The sequence below is a fragment of the Urocitellus parryii genome, chromosome 4, assembly GCF_045843805.1.
Source record: "Urocitellus parryii isolate mUroPar1 chromosome 4, mUroPar1.hap1, whole genome shotgun sequence".
Classification (NCBI taxonomy): domain Eukaryota; kingdom Metazoa; phylum Chordata; class Mammalia; order Rodentia; family Sciuridae; genus Urocitellus; species Urocitellus parryii.
In genome coordinates this window covers 110,257,872-110,284,236 of record NC_135534.1, presented here as the reverse complement: position 1 = coordinate 110,284,236, position 26,365 = coordinate 110,257,872, and the positions used below count along the sequence as shown (strand labels likewise).

General features: G+C 36.1%; 1 protein-coding gene across 1 annotated transcript; it reads left to right on the top strand.

Moving 5' to 3' along the window:
- The first annotated feature begins 23,766 nt into the window (after positions 1-23,766).
- Positions 23,767-24,705, top strand: Or6x1 (olfactory receptor family 6 subfamily X member 1). The gene has a single exon (XM_026402724.2). It carries the CDS (start codon positions 23,767-23,769, stop codon positions 24,703-24,705), a length of 939 nt encoding a protein of 312 aa, XP_026258509.2.
- Positions 24,706-26,365: the final 1,660 nt, after the last annotated feature.

Below are 26,365 nucleotides of genomic sequence, written 5' to 3'. Positions count from 1 at the left end.
GTCTGTGGTATATAAGAATGCATTCATGTGTCAAGAAAAGAAAAATAATCCAGATGTGGTGGCACACATCTATAATCTTAGCAACTTGGGAAGCTGAGGCAAGAGGGATAACAAGATTCAGACGAGGCTCAACAACTTGGAGAGACCCTAAGCAACTTAACAAGGCCCTGTTTCAAAATAAAAAATAAAAAGTTCTGGATACATGACTCAGGGGTAAAGCATCCCGGGTTAAATCCCCAGTTACCCATTCCCCCTGAAAAAAAGAAAGAAAGGAAAAAGAAAAACATAAGACAACATGACATTCCATTTAAAATTAGGTCATGCCAGATGCCCCTGAAACAGTCTCTCCCAATTTTCTACCATAGGAATTATAATATCATTGAAAATAAATCTTCTGAAGTAGGGGCAGTCTCCTGAAGACTCATGAATTTTCGCCATCCTTCCAAAAGTAACTGAAGGAAACCTCCATGAGCAGCTTGAAACTTCATTATAGTTTCTTATAGTTTTCCACTATAAGGAACTTTATCATAATGCGATACTTCTAGAATAAACTAGGCACACAGCCTTTTCTTACACCTCATTAATCCTACTGGCATCATAAAAGCACTTACTGGAACGTCTCACGCTCAGTGAAAAGAAAGAAACATTTCCCCAAAGCAGATATAGGAAGTTCCACAATATTGTGCCTTTCTCAGTACTTCACTCCCACGTCTTCTGTCACAATAGCATATCTTACCCTATAATATATAATGCTAGGGATTGGGAGAGGGACAATAGATATATCACCTTTCTCAAATCTAGAACTCATCATGACACACACAAGAGATGGAAATTGAAATGTCACCCGTTACTGACAGAATTGATAGGAGAAATTGCCTTTGTCTTACCTATACTTCATGTGGGAATTGGGAGACACATCCTTGTCACAATAATACCGAAAGCAGAGATGAGCACCTCATCAGAGTTTGAGGGTGCACAGTGGAGCTTGCCATGTGGTGAGAAAATAGACCACCAAGTAGTGACCCCTCTTCAGAGGATGCAAGATCTGACAAAGAGAATTCTGGAAGATCTGGATCAAACATGTTCAATTCTCTTTCCCCAACTTGCCAATCAGATAAGTCAGCTCTCCTCATTGAGGGAGGTGTGAAATGTCTCCACAAGATGACTCACCTCCAGGCATCCTTTGCTGCTGTTTTGGTTTTTTTTTCCCCATAACTTAAGTTAGATGTTTGCCGTGTGAACTTTCAGTCTTTCTCTTTTTCTAAGGAGCATTTCTAAGTATTTGAAGCTATAAATTTCCTTTTATATTCTCCTTACCTATGCTGAATACCATTTGATATCATTATCAAATATCATTATTATCATTCAGTTCCAAGCATTTTCTAATATTGTATATTATTATTCCTTTTTACATCCAAGAGTTTATTAGAAGTGAGTTTCAAATTTCCAACATAGGTGGATGTTTTTAGTTATGTGCTATTTTTGTTATCTATTTCCTTCTAATTTAATTTCATTGTAGTCTGAGAAGTTGTATTAGGTATGATCTTGAGTATTTTTCTATGACTTGCTTTACATTCTATGTAAACATACTATAAGTGTTTGAATGTATTTATACTCTAATTTGGTGGTGAAGATTGAGTATGTTGTTATGTCATTTCAGTGTTCCATACTTATAATTTTTTTATTTTCTTGATCTGTAAATTATTGAGAGAGGTATGTTAAAAGATCCAATCATAGATATAAAATTATCCATACTTCTTTGCACTTTCTCAAGTTTTATTTACATAGTTTGTAGCTATTTCATTCAGTGTAAAAGTTGAGAATCTCACTGAAACTCTCTTCTGGCCATTTAAATATTATATTATCATATACTGCCAAACTTTATTTACAATAATAATTTTGCCTTAAATTTTATCCTATCTGGTATGAAAAGGGCTATATTCAATTTGCATTTGCCTTGTATACCATGTTTGACATTTTAACTTTTGATTTTCTTTCCTTATTTCTTAGAAATGGCATATGGTATGTTTGCTTTTCATATCTCATCTGATATCCTAAATCTCCAGTTTAACCCATTTGTGCTTCTTTAACTTATTGACACATTTGAATCTATTTCCATTTACATATTTTGGTTTCCATTTGTCCCAGTGTTACCATCTAGGGATGCTGGGTTTGTTGTCTCCATTCAGCAAAGAATTGAAGAAGGGCACAAGAGATAGCAAGCAAGGAGTAGGTTTATTGCAAAAGCAACAGACACAGAGACAGACTTCTCATACAAGAAAGGGCCCCAGAGCTGGGAATCCAGTGAGGGAGTTTGGGCCTATTCTTTTAAAGTCTCTGGAATTTACTCCTCTCCTTATCTCCTCCCTTGTCCACACTCTCCTCACTATTATTGATTGGTGCTCCCTCTATTCCACTCAGCTGTTTTAGTTTTTCTATTGTATCCCCACTTAGGAGAACAAGTGGGGAGGTGTCTGTCTGATTGGGCGCCTTACTAGAGCCCACAAGCACTTTCACGAAGCAGGAAGTTGACCTCATTAGAGGACCTTCTCCACGCTCCTTTGTTCTAGCTCTGCCCCCAACCTCCTCATTCACCATCTTGCCCTAGCTGCCTAAGCCCTTTTATATCTTCCCTCACCGCTGTTTCCCTGTTTCCTTTTGCTTTTTACTTTCCTTCTTTGCTTTCTGAATTAAAGTTTTGTTTGGTGTTGTTTTCCATATTTCCTAACCTACCGGTATGAAGGCTCTGACTTTTGATTTCTAATCTCTCAGTAAAATTTTGACATGCATAATTTAAAGGATCTAAGCTGGACAATCTCCTTCCTCTCTGGCTTCACAATAATACAAAGCAAAGGAAGAGAATTGGATGATCAGCAGTGCTTTACTAAACAGCAGAAGGACACATTTTCAGGAGGAAAATGGCAACTGGTTACAAGAGGGGTCTGAGTTTAGTAGGATTCATTTAGACTTGAATCATAGCAGAATGGGTCAGTTGGGCAGTCGGGGGAGCAGTTGTGAAAGTTCAAAGCCCATTGTTGCTGGGAGATGGTCAAAGTCCAGGTCCCATTGTTTTCCTTCTCTCCCCAGGACCCACTGTCCTCCTTTTCTCCCTGGGGGTTGTTATTTTCCATATCTTTCAGCTAGGACACTTCATCACCTGTTCATTGTCAACATAATAGCTCTGGCTTCTCTAACCCCTCAACTTAGATTGATTGTTTAATTGATTTTTTTATATTTATACACTTATTTTTTAATTGTAGTTGGACACAATACCTTTATTTTATTTATTTTTATGTGGTGCTGAGGTTAGAACCCAGGGCCTCACACATGCTGGGCGAGAACTCTACCGCTGAGCCACAACCCCAGCCCTAATTGATTGGAGAGAATGAAAATTACAAGTCTTTTATGTAAAGGATTCTGAGATTGCCTACTGAAAATCCATACATGTTTGAGTATAACAGTCCCAATTTATCATTCTATTCATTAAAATAAAATATATCATAAATGTATTAATATTTTAATAAGAGTATAAAATATATTAATAAAAATGAAAACATGAATAAGCAAAGAGCTGAGAAGTAAATACAGCATTATTTCATATACAATATATAAATTAATAAGCAGTTTTAAATTTTAAAAGGACACACTAAACCATTAGCAGGAATTAAAGTGGCTTTGGGGGAAAAAACTACAATATAATATATTATATATAATCTATTATATAATCTATTATATATATATGTATATATACACATACATACATATGTAGATATTATAATACAATATTAAAGTACAAAGTATAAAATTATTGATAGTATTTCTTCTTTTTTTTATATTTATTTTTTTTTAGTTTTCGGCGGACACAACATCTTTGTTGGTATGTGGTGCTGAGGATCGAACCCGGGCTGCACGCATGCCAGGCGAGCGTGCTACCGCTTGAGCCACATCCCCAGCCCCCAATAGTATTTCTTCTAAATTTAAAAAAAAAAAAATGAATTGTTTATGGCCAAAGTTTGGAAGGTAATATGGACCAGAGAAAAATCTTGATTTTTATTAGAGAATGAAATGGGGCAATTTTGTTCTATATTTGTACTGTTATTTGAATACTTAATTTCAATAAAGCAACAGTAAATAATAAGTAAATAAATTACTGAAAGGAAAAGTTTTATGAACTTCATGTAAATGAAAACCTTCCTAATCAAATCAAGAATTCTAGAAGACTTTTTAAAAAATGGGTAGATCTAGCATCATAAAAATATAAAACTTCTACATGATAAGACACTATAAACAAAGACAAAATACAAATGATAAAGTAAGAGAAATATTTTTAACATCTCTAATAGAAAAGGGAATATATCTCTAATACTTTAAAATCATTCCCTTCTTAATTAAAAGTAAAATGTTCTAACTGTATGAACCAGAACATTCATTAATTTATTCAACAGCACTCCATGATTGAGGGCCTTTCCCTCCAAGTAGTCTCTTCCCTTTCTTTTCCTCCCCCAAATATATTTCCTCTGGACTTTAGTAGGGCCTAAAATACTTAGGTGTGCCCATGTGTGCACATGCGTACACACACACACACACACACACACACACACACACACAGCTGAAGGTTAAAAAAAAAAAGGATCCTTGGTTATATGTGGTCATTAAGGTATTAATTTTTCCCATTCTGCCCATGGACCATGTTTCAACCTCTGCAGGAGAAAGCACTTGAGTACCTTCTTTCCTCATCAGTTATCTAGCATATACTTTGGAGACAACCTTCTAAATTAAAAAAAAAAAAAAAAAAAAAAAAAAAAAGAGCTCTCCTGAAGCTATTTGCTTATTCACTTATTCCTTGGGAACTTCTCCCCAATAATATCTTGTCTCTCAAGACCTGAAGCTACTTTAAGATCTAGATTTGAAAACAAAATGGGTTTCAAAAAACAAAATGGGTTTCAAGAACCTCATTATCCACGGTCTGCAGCTGCAGGAGAAGCTGAGATCAGTTTGGCTAAGGCAGGACAGCGTGCAGCTGTTGGAAAGCTATTCCCAGAAGTTTCTAGCATTGATGCTTCTTTCTGCCAAGTTCTCAGGATGTGATTCCTTTCCTGCCAGAACACAAATCCACCCAAAACATCCTCTCCCACAAATTTTTACTCATCGCCATTTTCCTCAAACCACTGATTATTCCCTTCCCTGAAATGTCCAGAAATCCTCACTTTTAAAGCTTTTCAAAATTAATCTTTTTTTTCTTCCTTTCAGACTTTTCCTAAGTATAAAATTAATGCAAGGTTATCGTTAAAATAACTGCAAAATTGAAAAGACATGTAAAATCACTTAACGCCTCTCACCCAGAGGCAATGTATTTTAAATTTTTACTGAACGGTTACTTTTGAATTCAAATCCATTGTAAAGTATAATGTCAATAATTTTAAAAGTGAAATTGATGGCCAACAACACTGACTTGTGTTCTGGGTTTAATTCCTTACATTAAAGCCCCCCTTATCTGTGGGAGATACATTCCAAAACCACTGATGATTACCTATAACAGTGGATGACACTAAGTCCTCTATATACTATGTTTTCACTTAAACATACATACTATAACAAAATCTATTTTAGAAATTAGGCACAGTAAGAAGTTAACAATAATTTACCACAGAACTTAGCAATCTCATAATGTACCTTTTTTTCTTTCCTTATTCAATTGGGAACTTTTACCTTTTCACCTAAAGGAAGCACTTCATAGTTTTTCTTTGGCATCTTTGATTTGCCAACATCACTACTTTTTCACTTTGTGACCATTATTAAGTAAAATAGTATTACTTAAACACAAGTTTTGTGATATCACAATAGATGTTCTAATAACCAAGATGAATACTACTTGATTGCTAGATAGGTACTACTTAAAGTGTGGGTACTCTGGACAAAGGGATGATTTACATTTTGTGTAGGATGGGAGAGAATGACACAAGATTTCATTATGTACTCAGAACAGTGCACAATTTAAAATTATGAATTGCTTATTTTTGAAATTTTACATTGACTATCAGTAATTAAACCACAGAAGTTGAAATAGCAAATAAGGTGAAACTACTCTATTTCTCACGTAGCTCTGGAAGGGTCCAGAAAGCCAGGTTTTATCCAAGTCCAGCTGCTATATTATTGTACAACATTGACTAAAATCATCTCCTCTCAGCAGTTTCTTTTTTGCAAAATTAAGTGTTAGATTTGAATAATTTTAGGTTTACTATTACCTTGCAATGTTTTTCATTTTGTCCTATTCTGTATTCATATTTTATTTTCATTATTTAATTGTATATGAACTCTAATAAAGAAGTGGTCTTATTCTTTATATCTTCCCAATTATATTTAAAGCAAAAATAAGTATGCAATAAAGGGAAAAAAAGATAAAAGGAAGGATGATTTTATGATTCTTGAGAACCATTTTTACCAAGTTAAAATAAGGCTCAAAGGCACCAGTTTTTAGAAAATTAAATAGGCTTACTTGCAAATTTTTCTAGAGAGTAAATTTTCAAAGAATTAGCTCATATTTTCTCATGTGGAAGCTAGTCTAAAATTGTGGAAAGAGAGATAGAGAAAATAAATAGGAGAATTCCATCAAAATAAAAGAAATATCAGGGAAGTAGAAGTAGAAGGGAGTTGTGGGGGAAGGGAGAGGGACAGGATAAAAGAAAAACAGTGCAATGAATCTGACCTAATTTTCCAATGTACATATATGAATATGCCACAATGAATCTCACCATTATGTCATCCACAAGACACTAATTTTACAAAAAAAAAAGTAAATAAATAGAAAGATCAGTAGAGTAGAGTAAAAGGAATAGGGGGAGGTAATTGTAAGTTCTGGGGACTTAATTAAGGCAAATTATATTCCATGCATTTATAATTATGTCCAAATGAAACCTGTTATACACAACTATTATGAACCCATAAAAAAGGATTAGCTCACCAAATAAAAATACAACAGGCATTTAAAGGAAAAGAATTACCAGAGTTAGAATATTAACAGTTAATCTATATATCATAAAAAATGAGCAATTTTCTCAAAGAATTATTTTGTTATCTGGGGATTCAACCTAGGGGTTGCTGTAACACTGAGCTTCATCTCCAGCCATTTCTTTCTTTTTCTTTTTTTTTCTTTTTTTTAGACAGGAGCTCACTAATTTGCAAAGACTGGCCTCAAACTTTTGATCTCCTGTCTCATCATCCAGAGTTGCTAGAATTACAGCTGTGAGCCAATGTGTACAACTTCAAAGAACTATTATATTTGCAGATATCAGCATATGTGTTTACATATCAGCAAAATTATGTCATGTTTATGTATGAATATGTTACATTGAATCCTACTCTTATGATAACAATAATGCACCAATAGTAAATTAAATTTAAAAAAAAATAATGTACAAATTGTTTTTGTTTTTTAAGGAATAAGTAATTTATAGGAATTGCTTCAAGTTCCATTTATTTTAGGTAATAGAACTAAGCAGAATGAACGTATTTGTTGGGTGCAGGGAGGTGATGGTTGTGTCTGGTCTCACTGCAGCTGCTGAACTTTGCTCTTGACCATAGCCAATGATGTGCACATTTAGACATAATTTAATAGAGTAGTTGGCTACTTCATTCCCACAGTGTTCAAAAAGCAGAAAATCAAAAATGATTTAGAACAAGTGCTTGAGGCAAATTTTCCCCATACAGATAAAATAAAGCAGAGTTTTAATAAAGACCAATTTCCCAAATCATTCTTATTTTTCTTTATATGAAAACATGCTTTTTACTTTATATGAAAACTTGAAGCTGAAAAAGAATCCTTATGTAATGTAAATCATTTTACTCTTCAACTCACTTTTTAGCAAATGGTAAATGTCAAGATAACAATATTAGGGGATGGGATAGAATTCCGTGGTAGAGCACTTGTCTACCATACATGAGGCCTTTAATTGTAAATAATAATGATAATTTTTTAGGTAGACGATAATACTAATGTAAAAGGTTAGCTACTAGAATGGGCACGAAGAGAATTGGTATTAGAGTCTGTAAACAAGTCAGGATGGCGCCTGGCATTTTGCCAGGGGGAGTGGTTTGTGAGGTGGCGCCAGCGAGTCATTAAGTGTGGAGATTCCTTATTGGTTGACTGTTGTATCGAGTTTATGTTAATTAAGATAAGCTGTGTGGAATGTATAAATACCCCTCCGGTCCTACAATAAATGGCTCCCACTCCTGCTGTATCAATGTACACAAATTGTTTGTCACCCCCCAGTTATTTTGCTGCAGCCGGACTGCGGCAAACTGGGAGATGTGGAGAATGCAAAGGATCTAGGCATTGGTGGGGTAAGCATTTTTCCCAACACTTACATTCATTTTCAAACCCATATAATCCCCAGATGGTCTAGTCTATTTTATTTTACTCTGTTTTATATTTTTCAGACAATTCTGGTGTTTATTCAATTCTCTGTGTCCTCTAAAAATTAGGTATTTTCTGTTTCATCTTCAAGCCTAGAAAGAATGGTGCTGTCAAGGTTTTGTTTTCCTGAAAACTATTTGGAAGGATTTTGAGGAGAGCTTAAGTTCCCATGGAGCAGATATTTATTGAACCAAACAATGGTTGCTTTTAGAAACCACTGGTAGCCCCAAACTTATCCAGGATTGCAATCAGATGGAATACTTGGGCTTAAAATATCTTTACACCTATTTACTCAGTCATGAAAACTAATGTACAAAGAGTTCTGCTGGGAAGTGTTTGTAAAGAAAGAATATTGATCACAGTTTTCCAGCTAATAAGCTTAGAGAGTTGAATAGAATGATTAATTGATTTTTTAAAAAGCATGATTTCAAGTAGGGTAGGTAGTATGCATAAAAGCTACATGGAAAAGTAAAAATAAACTTTATATGTATAGTGAAATTGGTACTAGTAATAGCTTTGACTTTGAGGCTAAAAACAGGGGGAAAAACATTTACCTGTTTAGGTCCTGATTCTCTAGGATATAAGGCCTAAAGCCCAATCTGCTCACTTAACTAATAGAAATATAGCATGAAAAATAGTGTAACCAGGAGTTATTGACCAAAACTTTCCCCAAAATTGTTAAAACTACTTGAAATTCCTCATCCTCTCAGTTTGGGATCCTTTCCTATTCCTGGTTCACCATGCAGTTTCATCAATTTCACTTGCCTATTTTTCTTACCTAAAGGTTAACGTCCTCATTAATAGGCTTGCTAAGAATAACTTTAAAGGCTACCCTTTCATTTAGATGTTTGTACCTCAAAGGGAAGCTATGGAAGATTCAGAATAATTCACCAAATAATTTCACCGAATAAAAATACTACAGGCATTTAAAGGGAAAAAAGTCACCAAAATTAGAACATTAACATTTAATCTATTTACAATGCAAAATGAACAATTTTCTCAAATAACTATTTTTTTATTTTGTTTTGTGATCTGGAATTGAACCCAGGGATTCTCTACCACTAAGTTACATCCCTAGCTCTTTCTATTTTTATTTTTATTACTCTCAGTGGTGAATTTTTAGGTACACAACATAGGTAGAAGTGGGATGTTTCTGGACAGGTAGTCATCTGTTAGCTGTTCCTACCACATCAAACATTTCATAGTATGACTTCATGTGCACTCCCTGCGTTTCATTCTATAGTAGAAAATGGTGTTGCCCTTGGCCATGATAGATTGAATATCTGAAAACCAAAATGCTCCAAAATCTGAAACTCTGTGGCATCAATATGATGCCACAAATGGGAACTTCCACATCTGATCTCATAGAACTGGCCAAAGTCAAAACAGGTGCACTAAAAATATTGTATAAAATTACCTTCAGTTGTTGTTAGCACGAAATGACCAAGCCAGGTGAAAACTTAACAGATCAGCATAGCCTTTATTCAGCAGTGGAGTCATGCATCTGGTGGACCCACTTTCCTGATGGAAAACAAGCCACTAGCCAAAAGAGAAATTTGTGCTTATGTATGTTACACTGGGAGGTGACTTAATTATTGACAGACCGTGTCAGTTTGGACACTCAGAAAACAGATTTGTAAGAATTTAAAATTTGTTTTTAATGGGCAATGTTTTTACTTGGGGAAGAATGAAGAGTCTGGGGTCAGCATCAGTGTTTATCTCTCTCTTTCCAGGTTCCATTGTACTATCACTGGGAAAGGATTTATTTGAAAAAGATCAATGCTTTGGCTTCCTCCTAGAAACTGCCATTTTAGGTTTGATGGATATCTCCTTCATAGGGATTGTCTTGTCAGTGGATGATATTTGCTTTCTTCCCAGGGATCATCCTGTCACTGGGAAAGAATGTATTGGGAAAGGATAATGTTATCAATGTGTTTCCTTCTTCCTCATTCCCTTTTCCCAGGCCACACTATTTTAGGGTTTGTCATTTTCCATATCTTATAGTTGTATGTGTATAAAGTGTGTATGAAACAAAAGTGAATTTTGTGCTGATACTTTGTTCACATCCTCAAGATGTCTAATTATACGTATGAAAAATTCCCAAATCTAAAGACTCTAAATTCCAAGATATTTCAATTCCCAACCATTTCAAATAAGGGATACTCAACCTTTATAAGATTACAGATCCTGACTTCTACCATTTATACCAAGTTTGGCCCAGACTACCCTACATGTGCCCAAATTATAGTACATGTATATTCAAAATCACAAGTAATGACCATTTGATATAAAAAAAGTAACAGATCACAGATCACTTATACCTAAGATTTATATTTCATAGAATTACAAAAGATTTCTTTTTGTTTTGTTTCTCTTTTTTGATAGTACCAGAGATTAATCCCAGGTCCTCACCCATACCAGGTGAACATTCCACCACTGAGCTACATCCCTAAACCTTCTTTTTAAACTTTATTTTGAGACAGAGTCAAAGTGATGGTATTAGGAATTGGAGCTTTTGAGATATGATTAGATCATAATGACTCTACCCTCATAATCCCTTGTGGAATTAGTTCTTTTATAAAAGAGGCCTCAGAGAGCTAGCTTGTCTCATTGACCATGTGAAGTGATAGTCATGGCAGCCATTCATGAAGTAGGAAGTATGCCCTCAGCAAACACCACTTGCCTGTATCTTATCTTGGTCATTCTAGCCTCCAGAACTGTGAAAAATGTACTTGTGTTGTTTATAAGCTACTCAGCTTATGGTATTTTGTTATAGCAGCCCAAACACACTAAGAATGTTTTTTAGTCTATTTGAAGAGATGAAAAATGAAATTTCAGAGGGTTCAAAGAGGTGCAAATAGGCATAACAGAGGCTCTGAGGCAGATGATACTCAGGACCCCAGGCTGGTAGTCAATCAGATTCAGCTAGGTAATTAATCAGTAGGGAAGGTTCTTGCTACCATTATGGTATTGAAGCAAGATGCTATCCAGGAAATGGATTACAACTGTAATCTTTGGTTGATAGAGATTTCTAGAATAAAGAAAAACTGGGCTGGACAATGTGGTATATGCCCCTAACTCCAACAACTTTCAGGAGGATTGCAAGTTGGAGGCTAGCCTCAGCAACTTGCTGAGACTCTGTTTCAAAATAAAAAAATAAAAATGGCTTTGGATATAGTTTAATGAGGGAGCAACCCAGGTTCAAGTGGGAAGAAAAACTGGGCTTTGAGATCCAAGCAGAAACCCCATCTTCAGAACTGACTGAGAGTAGGAACTGAACCACTTGGGGCCACATAGCTCCTGCTACAGGTTAGGTTTGGTCATGGAAATGAAATGAATAAAACATCTGAAGAGGATCATCTGGGTATGGCAGAGGGGCATGAAGAAAACAAGAATACATTTTGTGAAATATACATGTTCACAAAATTCAATAGACACCAATCAAACATTCCAACAATGATATACATAATTAAATTACTGAAATCCTGTAATAGAAATATAAAAGCAATCAGAATTGACATATACATATAACTCAATACTATATATATTTTATATATGTACATATAAATGTGTATATGTAACAATACTGCTGATGTCTCATTAGAGACCACATGATCCAGAAGACAATAGAACAATACCTTTAAATTGATGGGGGTGAAGATATCTAACAACCTAGAATTCTAGATCCAGTTAAAATATCCTTCAAAATGAAGGGTATCCAATTAGATTTCCAAACAAAATTTTCAAAACTCTGAAAATAAAATTGCCATCTGATTTTCACTGCAAGTAATGTTATAAGAATTTCTTAAGTCTAAACAAAACTTGAGCATTACAGAGGCAAAGAGATTCTGTGTGTGGGGGGGTGTGTTTCATTATGATAAAAGAACAGTTCATTCAAATCCAAGTATACAGGTGGAAAAAAATAAAGAAAACAGCAGAAATAAGTGAAATAGCAACTGAATACATATTGTAGGAAAATCTATGAAACCAAAGGATGATTCTTTGAAAAGATTAGTAAAATTAGTGAAATACTAACTAGACTTTTCAATATTAAAAAAAAGAAAGAAAAAAAGATAGGACCAAATAATACAAAGAATAAAGAGGAGGACATTACTATAGACATTAATAGGATAGGAAGAAGAATATTAAAACTCTTACGCTAATGAATTGGACAACTGAGATGAAATGAACAAATTCTTTGAAAAGCATAAATTACGAAAATAGATACAGGAAATAATACAAATTTTTAATAGCCCTATGTATAAAGAAATTTAATACTCAATTTAAAACTTTCCTACAAAGGACACTCCAGGCCTAGGTAATTTCATGCCAAATATTTTAGAAAGGAATAATACAAATCTTACCCAAGTCCTTCAGAAGACAAAAGAGTTCAGGAAGGAACACCTTCCAATTCATTTTAAGAAACCAGTGTTATGTTGATACCAAAGCCAAAGAAGATACAAGAAAACAAAAGTACTGAGTAATAGTCCTCAGGAACATAGCCATAAATTCTCTAAACAGAATATTAGCACATTAAATGTAGCAACATAGAAAAGAAGTATTATTTCATGACCAGCTGAATCATGCAAGAATTCCAAAGTTTAACATTTGAAAATCAACAAATATAATAATACACTACATCAGTGAAATATAAAGGAGAAAAGCCTATGTGCATATTAACGTAGAGAAATCATTTAACAAAACTTAATAATAATTCAGGATTTAAGAAAAAAGACCTTAGCAAAATAGAAACTCAAAAAAGAGATCCTCAACCTTGTAAAGAGAAAAAACACTTTACAGGTAATTATGTTAAAAGGGCAAAGACTTGTTGAAGATGCTATCCTTCCTCCATTGCATGCTTTTAGCCCCTTTGCCAAATATAAGATAGTTGTAATTTTGTGGACTGGTGTCTGTGTCCTCTATTCTGTACCATTGGTCCACCCGCCTGTTTTGGTACCAGTACCATGCTGTTTTTGTTACTATTGCTCTGTAGTATAGTTTGAAGTCTGGTATCGCTATACCGCCTGATTCACTCTTTCTGCTTAGAATTGCTTTTGCTATTCTGAGTCTTTTATTTTTTCCATATGAATTTCATGACTGCTTTATCTATTTCTACAAGAAGGGATACTGCTACATCTATGTTCATAGCAGCACAATTCACAATAGCTAGACTGTGGAACCAACCTAGATGCCCTTCAATAGATGAATGGATTTTAAAAATGTGGCATTTTTAGAGCAGATTATGCTTAGTGAAGCTAGCCAATCCCTAAAAAACAAATACCAAATGTCTTCTTTGATATAATGAGAGCAACTATGAACAGAGCAGGGAGGAAGAGCAGGAAGAAAAGATTAACATTAAACAGAGACATGAGATGGGAGGGAAATGGTGAGAAAAGGGAAGTTGCATGGAAATGAAGGGAGACCCTCATTGCTATACAAAATTACATATAAGAGGTTGTGAGGGGAATGGGAAAATAAACAAGGAGAGAAATGAATTACAGTAGATGGGGTAGAGAGAGAAGATGTGAGGGGAGGGGAGGGGGGATAGTAGGGGATAGGAAAGGTAGCAGAATATAACAGTTACTAATAGGGCATTATGTAAAATTGTGGATGTGTAACTGATGTGATTCTGCAATCTGCATTTGGGGTAAAAATTGGGAGTTCATAACCCACTTCAATCTAATGTATGAAATATGATATGTCAAGAGCTTTGTAATGTCATGAAAAACCAATTTAAAAAATGCCAAAAAAAAAAAGGAACAATCTTAAGGAGGAGGAAGAGTTGTTTTTTGGGTTTGTTTTTGTTTGTTTTTTTGTTTTTTCTCCCTGAATAGTGTCTGAGGAATATAAAATCTGGAATTGCTAAAGTCAATTGGCAACTAGTTTACAGAGTAGGGACTTGTGGCGAGGATGGCCAAAAGAAAGATGAAAAGTATCTACATTCTTAATGACTCCATGGAGATAGAAACAAATAAATCTACTCTAAAGTTCAGTAAATATTTTTTGAAAGCCTACAGTATAAAAGATATTCTGGTACCTCAGGACCTGGGGCAAGAACTTTACATATATCTACAATTATCTTCCCATCAAATGCTTGCAACCTCAAGTATAATATTCCCTTCCGTGATTTCTTCAGTCCTACAGTTGGGCAATTTTTAATTTCAAGCAACATGATGACAACAATCAATGGAGTCTTGGCACCTAGAACAATGGTTAGTAATAAGATGAGTGAAAACACCTCTGAATGGTTGCCATATTGCTCAAATGCAAACAAAAGGGGAAGGAATAATAGGAAGGTCATACTAAACAACAACTTTAGTCATTGGTTCTCGACCCAGAAGCTCCAGGTGACCCTCTCAGAGGTCTGCAACATCAAAAGTATTTTTCTTCATAATACTAATGTTATTTTCTTTCTATACTGTGTCAGTATTCTTATAGTGCAGAATCAGCAAGGGTCAAAAGTTTTCTGCTTTAGCATGACTCAGTCACTGTGTTCTCACAGCAATGTTTCTAAGTGCATTATACTTATGGAATTTATGATGAAGCAGTAAAAAGGAGTAATATTAGCCAATCACAACCTATATGTACATGTCTTTTTAAGGTTCTTTGTAATGAGATGGCAAGTAACCATGAAACAATTCTGATAAATATGGTGACTGTCTCAAGAAAAAAAAAATGTAGCATTTATACACAATGGAGTATTACTCAGCACTAAAAAAATGACAAAATCATGGCATTTGCAGGGAAATGGATGGCATTAGAGCACATTATGCTAAGTGAAGCTAGTCAATCCCTAAAACACAAATGCCAAATATCTTCTTTGATATAAGGAGAGCAACTAAGAACAGAACAGGGAGGAAGAGCATGAGAAGAAGATTAACATTAAACAGGGACGAGAGGTGGGAGGGAAAGGGAGAGAGAAGGGAAATTGCATAGAAATGGAAGGAGACCCTCATTGTTATACAAAATTACATATAAGAGGAAGTGAGGGGAAAGGGAAAAAAACAAGGGAGAGAAATGAATTACAGTAGATGGGGTAGAGAGGGAAGATGGGAGGGGAGGGGAGGGGAGGGAGGGGGGATAGTTGAGGATAGGAAAGGTAGCAGAATACAACAGACACTAATATGGCAGTATGTAAAACGTGGATGTGTAACCAATGTTATTCTGCAATCTGTATACAGGGTAAAAATGGGAGTTCATTACCCACTTGAATCAAATGTATGAAATATGATATGTCAAGAGCTTTGTAATATTTTGAACAACTAATAATAAAATTTTTTTAAAAAGAAGTCCAACTCTAATGTGTGCCTGCACACACCACCTCAGTCAGTGTTGCTAGAGGTCCTAACCTCCAGTGGAAAGGAAGCCAAGGCCTGTTTGTGTTCACCAACATGATTGTGTATGTAGAGAATCCCATAAATGAATTTAGAAAGGAAACAGGACAAAAGAAATACTGCTTCTATGCTGGCGATATATACTATTAATATGTACTAGCAACACAAAATTACAATATGAAAAATTTTCAAATGCCATTTCCAATAGCATCAAAAATATGAGTACTTGGAGATAAATATTTAAAAACACACATACACGCAAAGTATGGTTGAATGATATGAAGGTAGCAATGTTACTATGATTAAGACCCCTGTCAAAATCCCATTAGATTTCTTGGCAGAAAAAAAATAAACTAGCTAAGTGTGATGACCTATACTTATGATCCCAGATACTCAGAAGGCTGAGGCAGGTCAGGTCAGCATGTTCAAGGTCAGACTTGAAATTTAGCAACACCCTGTCTCAAAATTTTTTTAAAAAGGAGGGGGGAACTGGAGTTGTAGCTCAGTGGTAAAGTACCTCTGAGTTGAATCCTCAGTTACAAGATAAAAAAAAAGAAAGGAAAATAAAGAGCTATTTCTAAAATTAAAATTTAAAAAGAGCTATTTCTAAAAGTTATCTATAAATGCATAGGAGCAAAGGTAACCAATACAATACTTGAAAAATAACAATTTAGAGGACTTTAAGATCTACTACAAAAAGAACCTCAATTATTAACTCACCCAAATGCAAAAAGTAACACAAATGGATCATAAACTTAAATATCTAAAAGAAAACTCAGAAGAAATTTTTTGCCACCTTAAGGTACACAGAGATTTCTTATACAGGTTGTGAAAAATATGAACTATATAAGGAAAAAAATAGATAATCTTTTTAAATTAAAAATTTCTGCATATTGTGAATAAAACTGATAGTAAGCCACAAATTATGGGAAAAAAAATCTTCTTAGTGTTTTTATCTGACAAAGGTCTCATATCTGAAACCTCTATATTAATAGAAAAAAATCATTCAATTTTTAAATAGGTAAAAGACAATTTACAAATAAAATGCACTCATTTAAAAACAAGGTTCAATGAGTTTTGACGAATGTATTCACACATGTAATCACCACTTCTAATAAGATTTAAAATGTTCTTAATGCTCCAGAAAGTTCTCTTGTATCCGTTTTCATTCTATCTCAACATCCTCTCTTCTACCACAACAAACACTGATCTGATGTTTATGTTGGTGTGTAAGTCTTGTGTGTTGCATGATCTTATATAAGGAATCATGGTAGGTATACTCTTCTGTGTCTGGGTGCATTCAATTAACAAAATGTTTTTGAGATTCATTGCTCAATTTCATTATATAAAAATAACATGGCTTATGTATTCATTTACTAATGGATGAGCATTTGGATTGTTTTGATTTTGATTCTTATAAATAAAGCTCTGATCTGGGTGGATATGAAGAACATTATGTTAAGTGAAATAAGCCAAACACAAGGAAAAAAATACTGCATGATCTCACTCATATATAGCATCTTTAAGGAAAAAGGGATTGGGGATATAATTCAATAGCAGAACACTGCCTGGCAAGAGCAAGGGCCTGGATACAATCCCCACCACCACCACAAAAAAAAAGAAAAAAAAAAGAAAAGAAAAGAAAAAGGCCAAATATACAGAAAGAAAATAAAACAATGGTTACCAGTGTTGAGGTGGGAGGGCAGAAATGAGGAGATATATCCAAAGGACCACATCCCTTGACTACATCTCCTTTTAGAGGTCTACCTGCTATATGTATACATCTGTCAAAACTCATTGAATTTACATTTAAATGAGTTAATTTTATTCTGTATAAATTATCCTTATTAAAGTTGATTTTTTAAGCTACAATTTCAATTCTACTTTCCTATTTTGCAGAGAACCTCCTCTATGATTAGCTGCTATACATGGTATCTCCCTCAGCTCTCTATGTGACTCTTAATACTCTAGGTCCCTGTCTTTTCATTCATTATCTTAAGGTACTTCACAAGACAACTGGGGATGTAACTCAGTGGTAGAGTACTTGCTTAGTATGCTTGAGGCATTGGATTCAATCCAAGTACCACCAAAAAAATCATTTTAATATATTTAACAAGAAAATCAAGTACACTTCTATTGTTTTCACTCTTGAATTCCTATCTACTTGATCATTTTTCATATTACTAATAAAATTTCCGACTGAATTCAATTCAGTGCATTAGAGGACCCCATTTAATCAAGAAGATACCATTGATTTCCACTCTCAGAGAAATTGAGAAATTCAAGATCTAGTAACCATAGAATCATGAGTTCTCAGGTATTGATTCATTACTTCAGGAATGCAGAGACGACTAGTACCAGTTAGAACTTAGAAAATTACAAATTCCTCAGTTTTACTTATGAATAAACTTGTAGTGAGACTTAACCTGTCTCCTGGGACTCTGTGGCACACATCCATGAAGACTGATTTCCCAAAGGAAGATAAAAAAGTGCCCCAACAACACATCATTATTTTCAGATAAGAAATCTTAACTTAAGTGAACCCATGTATTAATCGCTCTCAGTACAATTCTCCTAACACTGAAAGAAACTTGGTCATTTCTTGAAAGATTTATGAACAGAATCCTACGATACATAAAGGCACTTGCCTTAAATTCTGGAAAGAGAGACTTGTTTTTCTAGTGTTAAAAGGAGGAGAAATTTCTTTCTGTTTCAGTTAGACTGGCTTTACAACATACTTTCCTTTCTTTGGATCCACTGGTGGGCAAGGACACACCTCTAGACTAGAAGTGTTTTCCTGGGAACCACTAGTAAGTACTGCTTGACCACAGAGGGAAAGATTCTATTTTGGATAATGTTTTGCTTTTCTTCAGAATGAACAGTTAGCTTTGATGACTTGATGTATATAAGCAAAGTCTAATAAATGAATTCCAGTCTCATGCAGAAAAGTCATAACATGCCCTGGACCTGGACCTGGACCTTCCTAAATGAAAGCAGTCTTTATTTCCTGCCTCTTACCCACATCCCTCAATTAGTGATTCATGTTTATTTCCCTTTGTGCAAGGTATAATGTATGCATTTGGTGTCTCTGCTTTAAGGTTGTACCATACTGGACATCTTCAAATTTATTCTATAACCTAAGTCTTGAAAACTGAAATTGATCCTTGGCAACAATTTCAAAACGAAACATAAGCCAATAAAACAAGCTTGAGGCATTTTGCCCTTAACTCAAATTCAGAAAAGATAATGAAAACATTAATACTCTTCTTCTTTTTCTTCTTCTAAGACTAGGAAATGTTTTTAGAAAGGGCAGGATCCTTTATTATGACAACATAGCTTGGAAGAAAATGACTCAACTCAATTTCAAGCCACTGAGTGCCAAGTGAGTAAAAGATAGCTACCTGCTGAGAGTGGTGGCATACACCTGTAATGGTAGCTACTCCAGAGACTGAGGCAGAAGACTAAAAAGTTCAAGGTCTGCCTGGACAATTTAGTGAACTGAAACCTATCTCAAAATTAAGAAATAAAAAGATTGGGGATGTAGCTCTACAGAAGAGCACCTCTGGGTTCAATCAACCCCTTTCCAATCCCCTCCCCAAAATACATAGCTAGCAGTACTCAGGCAGTATGGAAAAGCCTGCAGAGGAACCAGAACGTAATAAAATTCATCATTAGGGGATTAAGGAAAGATTGAATGGAAGGGTTTACAGGCAGCAAAGCTTGCAAAAGGAGAGGCTGGAAGTCACAGCACCCTTGGAGACAAATGACTCAGCACACAGTCCCTGTTATGAAATAACTCCAGTATTTGAAATATGAGAGAGAGTAGCACATTTAAATGTATGCATATATCAATTCACGTAAACTTAGGTAACTGGAGGCAGAGTGCCAAGATGCTAACCACTTACATGATCGTTCAAGAAATTTCATTTGAGGGCTTCCTTTGGACTAAGCCCTATGTTGCTGCCCTTGAGGTGCTTAGAATCACTACAGTTTGGTAAGTGTTCGGATACAGACATGTACAGGATGTGATGGAAGCCTGTAGGAGTGGCACCTTGACTGGCCTGGAGATGGGAAATGAGGGAAGGCTTCCCACTAAGGTGGTTCAGACAGATATAGCCAAATAATGGAGAAAGGGTGAAAGGGTATTTATTACAGGCAAAGAGAAGAGCATATGCAATAACTCAGAAGCAAAAGAGACAGTGGCATGCACAGGCTATTAAAGCAGGGCTCAGAAAACTGCTTCTGGAAAGGCCAGATGGTCAATACCTTAGGGTCTGGGGACTAAATGGTCTCTGTTAGAGCTGCTCAACTCTGCCACTATGGCACCAAAGCAAACACAGACCTTATAGAAACAGATGAGTGTGGCTGTGTTTCAGTGAAACTTTATTTACAAAAGCAGGGTGATGGCTTGCCAACCTCTGTACCTGAGTAATTCAATCAGTAAAAAATGGAAGAGAGAGGGAAACATGGCAGGAAACTTGGTAGCCATGTGGCTTTGAATGTCATACTAAGGACTCTGAGTGTCACCCTCTCGGTTCTGAGCAGTGAAACAATTTTAGAATGCTCATTCTTGCTAATAATATGAACTGTAGGTAGGAAACAGTGTGGCAAGTTTGGAGGAAAATGGTCCAGTTAGGAGGTTGTACTCAAATACCGATGAAGGATGATAGCACAACTAAAGTACCCTGGGTGAGATGGGAAAGGTCAGACTGCAGCATGAGCAGGGAGACAACTCACTGCTCTAGGGAAATGAGGAGGAATACCTCCTGACCCTAAAAATTGGACTTTTCTAAAAGAAAAGAAAAAATTCTACAGGATAGGACTAAATTTTGATAAGTATATAGACCACAATGTTTAATCGAGTGTCTTAACTCCATTACCTTAATATGGTTGCTGTTCTGATTTTCTCTGAATACTGCTTTTACCTGCTAACTCAAGACATTGAACTTTCCTCAAAATCTCACAGCCTAGCCCATGAAGTTGTCTCAACAGCAGCCCACTGATTCCTGCAACTTCTATTGACTCTTCGTCTCTTTTCCTAAGCTTCACTGCTGCTCTCACTTCTGCTAAGGACTGCTCCTGTCACCAGGTACTGTCACTTCTATTAGCCTATTTCTGCTTCCACTCATGCTTGCTACTCTGGGGTCCTCAGGAATATCTCTCTTCCCTGTCTGGGCCCCACACGATAACCTGGATACCACAACAACACTGTCTATGAACAGGGTCTCAAAAGAGTCCATTCAGGCACCACCTGCAGCCCCTTCCTTCATAAAGCTTAGACTTTCATGTACATGTGTTAGGGAGGAAGGTTGACACCATATTTCTTTCAGGCACACATACATACACATTCTCCCCATGTTAGCAAACTTCCTGATTCAAGACCCTCCCCTCCCAAACCTCATGAGTCCATCATGTAAACTGCTCCTATCCATTAGTTTATCAGAAGTGCAGGATAGACCTGACCCCCAGCTCCAGTACAGCTGGGACTCCTTGCTCTGGTTCTATTTCACAAGCCTTGGATCTTTTTTTTTTTTTTTAAGAGAGAGAGAGAGAGAGAATTATTTTTAATATTTATTTTTTAGTTTTCAGTGGACACAACATCTTTATTTTATTTTTATGTGGTGCTGAGGATCAAACCCAGCGCCCCGCGCATGCCAGGCGAGCGCATTACCGCTTGACCCACATCCCCAGCCCAAGCCTTGGCTCTTTGTCCCCTCCCTACTGCACTCTTCCTATTTAACTCTAGGACTCAACTTAGGTCTCCTTTTCTCTTGAAAACCTCCTTTAACCTCTGCCTAGCTTGAGCAAGTGGTCTCTTCTAAGTATTCCAAAAGCAATCAGTGCACAACTCTACACTTTGATTCACTGCGTCCTGTTGTAATTATCATATATGGTCTCTCTCCTTATCTAATGAGTGGTTCTTTAATGCCATAGCAGCATTGGCACATAATAAGCTTTCCAAAACAAGTGCTTGTGGAATTCCTAAAGCTAGTTCTATAAATTGTGGAATGCTTAACCCTTAGAAATTTTATGCGGGGCTAGAGAGACTGCCCCTCTCTTCTGCTTAAAAAAATGAAGATAATTCCATATCCAGACCATATAGAAGGACGAAGCTCACAGCCACTAATGTTGGTCATTAGTGCAGATTCAAACGATTTCATCATCTCACAGAAAACCACTGGAACTTTTGAGTAGACAAAGAATAATCTTTTCTTGGTCCAGAAAGGAGGGGAGGAAGTGGAAGTATTTTTCTTCCCTAAGATCTCAGAGAATTCTTGTTCTTTCACATGCGGGAAAAATTCAACACCTATTCATGCACCATGGGCATCCTTTCTCATCCTAAGTTTTTTGTGTACTTTGAAAATTGTACAACCCATTTCACAGTATTTTTCTTACCCATTTCAAAGGAAATTGACAAGGAAGATTATCCTCAATAAGAAAATGTGTCATTTACTACTTTCCAGTGAATTTTAGTAGAACAGACAGTTAGTTCTTTGCCTATAAATTTGTACATAAAAATATGCACGCTTTTTTGGTATAAAAAGATACTCATTCACAAAGGGAGCCTTTGTTCGCAATGTACTTTCCAGGATTTCCAGTCTGCTTTGCTCAACACTTCTTGCCTTTTCACTTTCTTAGATTAATGTTGCAAATCTGTGTCTAATACACATTTATTAGGTACATTTGTATATCCAGCTATGATTCTCTTGGTCTTGGAAATTTGAATTTAATTTTAGTGCATTTTCTACCTCCTAAATGATTTTGTTCATTTAGTTCTGATTGCTTATTTAGTATCCTTTAGAAGAAAAAATGGGGATTGAAGTGTGGCTCAGAGGTAGAGCACTTGAGGGAGGGAGAGAGGAAGGGAGGATAGAAGAAGGAAGGAAGGAAAAGAAAGTCTAAGCCAGAAGTGGTGGCACATGCCTCTAGTCCCAGCTACTGGGGAGGCCAAGGCAGAAGGATGACAAGTTAAAGGCCAGTCTAGACAACTTAGTGAGACCCAGCCTCAAAAGAAAAAAAAAAGAAGAAAGAAAAGAAAAAAAATGAAGGGCTGGAGGGCTGGGAATGTAGCTCAGTAGTAGAGGGCTCCTGAGTTCAATCCCAGCACCACAAGGGAAAAAATATCTGAATTAGAATGTGGAAATAGATTCATTAGAAAAATATATGTTCCGTGACCTCGGTTGTATACCACCACTAATATAATGGCAACATTTTTTTTTCATTATTTTAATGCACACACATACATATAGTATAGTCTTCCTTAAACTTATCTGCAATATTATCAAGAATTCTCCTTCAGAATATAAAACAGGAGTGGGGATTAATTTCTTATGAATGCACAGGTGTGTTTACACACACACCTTATTATACACACTACCTCTTTTAAATTATCATATTGACTGATAAACTATCACATTTAAAAGGATTACTCTCAAAGCTGCACAAGGTTTTGAAAAATTATTTTCCATTCATCAAGTGTATTTAATATTTTTAGAGGCCATTAGAAGCTGATTTGGCTGTCAAAGCCAGTCAAATTATCAGAAAGTAAGGGTGCCTGTTATGCATTCGTTTGTAAGGCAGCAGGGGCTGAAATGTAGTCAAGAACCTTAAATAGTCAGCATCTTGGTTTTGGGTGGTTGTTTAGGGAGGGGGTTATTTGTTGTTGTTGTTGTTCCAACTACAGTCAACTGTACTTTAAGATTCTAAAGAGGAGGCCATGAATGTAGCTCAGTGGTAGAGTGCTTGCCTACCATGCCCAAGTTCCTGGTTTCAAACCCAATGCCACTGCAAATAAAAAGTTAGTAAATGAGAGTGAATACCAAACTATTTAGAAAACCCAACTATATACTGCTTATAAGCAAAACATCTAAAATGTAAGCTGGAAAGGTAAATATAAGATGTAACCAGAAAGTTAATAAGTAAAGTAGGTTAAGAACTAAAATCTCTTCACTAACATAAATAAATAAATATGTATTCTAAGGAGTTACTTCCTTGCTGTCTTTCTAGGTCTCAAAGGACATGAGAAATGGCACAGCAATCAAAGAGTTCATCCTCCTAGGCTTTCCTGGTATCCAAGGATTACAAGTCCCTCTCTTTATAGTGATCCTTCTCATCTATATATTAACCCTTGCTGGCAATGGGCTCATTATTGTTATTGTCTGGATTGAGCCCAAATTGCAAATCCCAATGTACTTCTTCCTTTGCAACTTGGCCTTCCTAGAGATCTGGTACACCACCACTATCATCCCCAAACTGCTAGAAACCTTTATAGTAGCAAAAACAGTCATCTGCATTTCATGCTGCCTGATGCAGGCCTTCTTCCACTTCTTCCTGGGCACCACCGAGTTCTTGATCCTGGCTGTCATGTCTTTTGACCGCTACTTAGCCGTCTGCAAGCCCCTTCACTACCCCTCCATCATGACCAGCAACCTCTGCCTGCAGCTGGCCCTCAGCTCCTGGGTGGTGGGCTTCACCATTGTCTTTTGTCAGACAATGCTGCTCCTCCAGTTGCCATTCTGTGGCAACAATATCATCAATCATTTCTACTGTGACGTTGGCCCCATCTTGAAAGCAGCCTGTGCAGATACCAGCATTTTGGAACTACTAGGTATCCTGGCAACCATCTTTGTGATCCCAGGTTCACTCCTCTTTACAATCATTTCTTATATCTACATCCTATCTACCATCCTGCGAATTCCTTCAGCCGCTGGTCGCCAAAAGGCTTTTTCCACCTGTGCCTCTCACCTGACAGTTGTCTCCCTGCTCTATGGAGCTGTTCTGTTCATGTACTTGAGACCCACAGCACACTCCTCCTTTAAGATTAATAAGGTAGTATCTGTGCTGAATACTATTCTCACACCCCTTCTCAATCCCTTTATTTATACCATTAGAAACAAGGAGGTGAAAGGAGCCCTAAAAAAGGCAATGACTTGTCCAAAGACCCAACATGCCAAGTAAAACATGCAGCACATCACCTTGAGCTTAATGCAGATACCAAACTTAAATGTGAGACAGGATTATAAAGAGGTGTGTTAAAACATACCCGCCCCCCCAAAAAAAACTAGAAGTTCAGTTTTGTGACAAAATAAAGATATGAAAGCAAATTATGAGGATTAGGGGCCCTTGTAAGAATTTGTTATTAAAAATGAACTGGGAGTTCTCCTTGAAGATAAGTGACCCAATTCTCGATAAAGAAAATCCTAGAATACCCTCAGATGCACAGGTAGAACTAAGGACTTTCTCAATTACAAGCTAAAAGTAGAAACCACTAAAGTCAGAGATAATGTCAACAACTCTGGAAAAGTGTAAGGAATCTCATCTCCCTCCTCGTTTGAGGCAAACCTCTGCCTTGTCTCCTTGCCAAAGACATCCCATGCCTCATTTTTTCAGTGCTTTTACCTTCACTGTAAGAGAAGTATGCTGGAGTATCCTGACGAATGTTAATGTTCTTTCAGCAATGTTTAAAATGACTTTGGTTTCTGTTTGATAATATGTGAATAAGGACACTTCCATCTTGATATGATACAAATTTGTAGGTAGGTAAACTAAAATGTTCATTCTCACATGGTATTAAAAACTTCAGCAAATCTTATCAAAAGTTCAAATTTACATTTCATGGATTCTGCCAGTTTCTTTGATTTGATCTAGGTAGACATGTGCAACCAATAGTTACATCAGAGCAAATGTAACTAACAAGATCTTGTTCCTTGGAAACTCACCCTCAAGGTTACACGAACTTCATAGCTCACAGGCAGGGTTAGTTTATATCAATAATAATTAGGGCCATGTGTGTTAGCATTTCATTGCTGTGGCCAAAATACCAGGCAAGAACAACTTACAGGAAGAAGAGTTTATTTTGGGCTCACAGTTTCAGAAGTTCATTCTGTAGTCAGTTGACTGCATTGCTCTAGGCCTAAGGTGAGTCAGAACATCATGGTGGAAGGGCATGGGCTCATGGCAACTGGAAAGCAGAGAGAACATGAAGAGCCAGAACGAAAATATGTATTCCCCAAATGCATGCACCCAATGAACTACTTCCTCCAGTGATACCCCACTTGTCTGTAGTTATCACCCAGTAATCCATTCAAATGGATCAAGCCACTGATTAGATTATAGATCTCAAAATCTGATCACTGATTTCTGAATATTCTGAATATTCCTGCATTGTAGAATATGAGGTCTTTCGGGGAACATCTCACATCCAAATCATAACATCATGATTTTTAATGAAGTACAAAATGGGTCAGGTTCAAGGTCATATAATAGGCACTTTCATATTCATAGGCTTGGGATTTGGAAAATTTGTTCTTCAATAAAGTGTTAAAAATTCTGAGTTCAGTAGTAAAAGAACCTCCTTAAACTTGCCAAACTTCACATCGCTTTCATTTTGAATTCTGAGCCTTCTTTTTAATAACTAATATCTTATGGAGCAAACACTTCATGGAAATGCTGCTTAACTAAAGTGCACATATTTTCAGGAACAAGTTAACTCAAAAGCTCATTGTCAAGAATTTGGCTCATATCTACCCAAGACCTCAACCTTTTCATTGATGTTACTGATAGTAAAAAACAGTAAATATCTAGGTATCTGAAGAGTAAGTTATTTGTGAAATTGGGT